Source organism: Garra rufa, unplaced genomic scaffold (genome assembly GCF_049309525.1).
Source record: "Garra rufa unplaced genomic scaffold, GarRuf1.0 hap1_unplaced_020, whole genome shotgun sequence".
Taxonomy (NCBI): domain Eukaryota; kingdom Metazoa; phylum Chordata; class Actinopteri; order Cypriniformes; family Cyprinidae; genus Garra; species Garra rufa.
The window spans coordinates 105,083-108,871 of NW_027394295.1; the positions used below are offsets into that span (position 1 = coordinate 105,083).

The 3,789-nt window shown below is 36.5% G+C and overlaps 1 protein-coding gene across 1 annotated transcript in view; it reads right to left on the bottom strand.

The window, feature by feature from the left end:
• Positions 1-3,689: 3,689 nt before the first annotated feature.
• LOC141315348 (carboxypeptidase A1-like) overlaps positions 3,690-3,789 on the bottom strand; it is a 12,056-nt gene continuing 11,956 nt past the window's right edge. Inside the window, exon 6 of the mRNA XM_073832683.1 lies at positions 3,690-3,767. Within this exon, the coding sequence (XP_073688784.1) occupies positions 3,690-3,767 (78 nt within the window). The remainder of the gene's footprint in view (positions 3,768-3,789) is intronic.

The following is a 3,789-nucleotide window of genomic DNA, read 5'->3' on the forward strand; positions in this document are numbered from 1 at the left end:
AAGGCCAGGGTGAAGACCTTCTCGAGGCTGCTGAGCCGGAGAGCCATTCTCTACTCGGTGGACATCTTGAGGGTATTTTACTCAGCCTTAAGGTGATGGCTTTCAAATTGTAGGACGATAAGGGTGAACAAGCGGGTTGTGATGGTTTTCCAGAACTCCATCCTCCAGTTGGAGGGCCTAAGTATGGCGCCGGCGCCCGTTGGGGCTCCTGGCCCGCTCCTGCCGGCGGCAAGTAGGGCTCGCTGCAGCCTGCGGTGGACATCCAACCCCGCCCACATCCATGTGTGACGTCAGACACCACGCCCACGTCAATGCGTCATCGTATGACTCCCCTCCCCATCGGTAGCCTTAAAGCGGTGCATTTCAAAATACTTCACGAAATTTATCCATGTAAAGTAGCTCTTTCTAAATTCATGGATATTGATCATACCCGCAGTTTTTGTAACACATGAGGAAGACTTGTGTCATTTGTTTTATAATTGTGAATTGTCTCTTAGTTTTTGGTCTGATGTTAGCACCTTTCTATTTCTGCAAAGAAATGTTAATTATATGCTTTCATTAAAAGATGTTATCTGTACTTATTCTCATAAAAGTAAAATGATTGAGTGCGTTGTTAACTTTTACATTTTGCAAGGCAAATATTATATTCATAAACAGAAATTTGCTAAATGCATACCAAAATGTATTTTATTTTTATCAGAAATAGAAGTTTTTAAAAAGTCTTTAAAACAAATGAATACATTTGTTGTTACATTTTACGGAGAACTTTTTTTCAGGTTATGCTCCCACAATATAATTTTTGTATATGTAAGGGAAAAGGAAGAAATTTTGAACTATTGTTTAGTTGTTTCTAGGTTTTAAGGTAACACTTTACAATAAGGTTCATTAGTTAACATTAGTTAACCACATTAGTTAACATGAACTAATAATGAACTGCTCTTATACTGCATTTATTAATCTTTGTTAATGTTAATTTCTACATTTACTAATGCATTATTCAAATTTTGTTAACATTAGTTAATGCAGTGTGAACTAACATGAACAAACAATGAACAACTGTATTTCCGTTAACTAACGTTAATGAAGATTAATAAATACAGTAACAAATGTATTGCTCATGGTTAGTTCATGTTAGTTAATACATTAACTAATGTTTAACTAATGAACCTTATTGTAAAGTGTTACCGGTTTTAATTTAGTTTTTGTTTATTTATTTACTTTTTATTTATACGTTTATTTATTTATTTTTTTCTCTCTATAGTATTAGTTTATTTGTATTTTTTTATTATTACATATTGTATTACTGTATACAGATTAAGCTTGTATTTTGTGTATCTGGATTTCTATTTCAATATTTTTGTAATGTCCAATTATTCTTAAAAAAAAAAAAAATCCTGATGTTGTACGCATGTGCAAGAATGGCGGAAGTATGTAAACAAAACAGTTTGTATTAAATAATACAAATTAAACCTAGGTCATCTTTCATATGGAACTAATTGCATTCAAACAGCCGGTAAAACGCTTGCTTTGGTTGATTAAAGTTAAGAAAATGGTAATTGGTAATAAAACATTTAAACTAGGGCCGGGACTCGATTAAAAAAATTAATCTAATTAATTAGAGGCTTTGTAATTAATTAATCGAAATTAATCGCATTTTAATCGCATATAAATATTTGACCTGAGAACAGTGAGAAGTAAGTTTTTTCATATGGATTTTTAGTACACCATTGAATAATGACTGAATACATAAACTGAAGCAACAAAATATTGTTTATTTTTGTTCAACCAAGTCCAACAGACCAGTGCAATATTGCCATTAACTGTAGCAATAGGATACAGTGTTTCCCATAAGGAAAACATTTATTTCAGTGAAAAAATTAATCCAAAACTCTCTATTTTAACATTTTGAACAATAGGGCTTTACAATCTTTTGCTATTTTTTTTTTAATAAATTCTTGTGTTTTAATTTTTCTCATAATCAAATGAAAGCATAAACATTTATTTTATATTTAATCAAATGAAAAATAAACCTTTTTAATTTTTGGCAAAAAAACTGAGGTTTGCTGTTAAAATCAATAAATAATAATAATCATAGTATTTTTTCCTACAATTAAGTGGTTAATCTTGTTGTTATATTTATTTTTTATCATGTTATATATTGTTTTTTGTCAATTATTTAAATAGGAATATTGTTCTGTTTCATGTTAAACCGTACTTTTATTTTGACAGGTTGCCGTGAAGTTTCTGTGTGTAAAGATATGCTGCTAGTTTTCTCAAATGAAACGGTAAAAGTGACACTCACAGTAGCTTTGGAGATTGAGTCTGTCTGTTCATTTGAGATGCAAATGCCAAAAATTAACGGGAACATCACGCGTGCAGTGTAAAAAAACGCGTCTCTGCCATTCTAACATACAGAGGCAAACAGTATATGCAGGATTCATATTAAAACGGTCTTTTTGCATTTCAGTTTTCACAGACACTAGTCCATATCGCGATTTGAATTAAGTGACAGACCAACTTTTGATTTATCAATCCAAAAATCGACGAATTTACGTGGCATTCCGCGCTATAGTAAATTCGGTTTTTATGAATGGAGTCCGCGATCCAGTCCGTGTTTTCTTGGAGGAGACATTGTAAACGCGCCCCCATAAGATAATGGTAGCGGAAACACTGGGATATTTAGAAATATACTAGCCTAAATTTCAGAAATTCAGGTACCCTATAGGTAGGTAGACCTTCTGTAAAAGCATTGAGGTGATACATGAGGCTCGATGTGCTGCGGTGATATGCGCATTCCGCTAGTTGGTGCTCCAGTATAATCGGTCCGCTGCTGATACTCATCCAGTGAGAAACGTTCCGCGGTGCAAAATTAAGTACGATTAAAATGCGTTAAAAAAAATTAACGCGTTATTTTTGTGTAATTAATTAATCTAAATTAACGCGTTAAAGTCCCGGCCCTAATTTAAACCTTACCCTATTTGTTTGTGTAATGACATAAATTCACGTTTATTATAATCGATTTTGACATAGCTTAGACAAGATCAGATTTAGACGGACAATTAAGTTTTGTTATTGTAAAAGTAACACTTAGCATATTTTCATTTTCATCTAATTCTCTAAAGATATGTCCACAAATGTGAACATTGCTAATCATATTATCACTATTTTAATATTTGTTAATACTATTTAATATGTTGGATGTGTGACGTGTTTGAACATGGGCGTGACGTCTGGCGTCACACTTGGATGTGGGCGGGGTTGGATGTCCACCGCAGGCTGCAGCGAGACGTTCCTCGCCGGCGGGGCGGCTGGGGGGGCGGGGGGTCTGGACGGGGGTTGGCGTCAGCAAGGGCCTTAACGAAGAAACCTATAATGATGGTTCTCCGGAAATCCATCCCAGGAAACAACAGCCTCTGAAGCATCTGATTGGCACACCCCTCAGGATGCCGGGGTACCCTCTTCTTGAGGGGATATGTCAACGACATGAAATTACACCTTTATTACATTGTTGGATAGTACTATTTTAACTCTTATCGAGTGTACAAAGCGAAGGTGCCTTTGATGAGGTAGGGGCCTCGGTGGAATGTGGGGTGAGGCCAATGCGGATGCGTACCCAAACGGGTGGTTGGCCCTGGCTGGGCGTCTGCCCCCGACCCTTCCCACTGTGCCCTGAGGGGCTTAGGTGGGGTTCAGGGGCTGGGGAGCGGGGGTTGGGCAGGGCCGCTCACCTGCAGGGGTTTATACCCCTTGTAGCCCCCCCGTGTGGACTAATGGCATGGAAACAGTGCC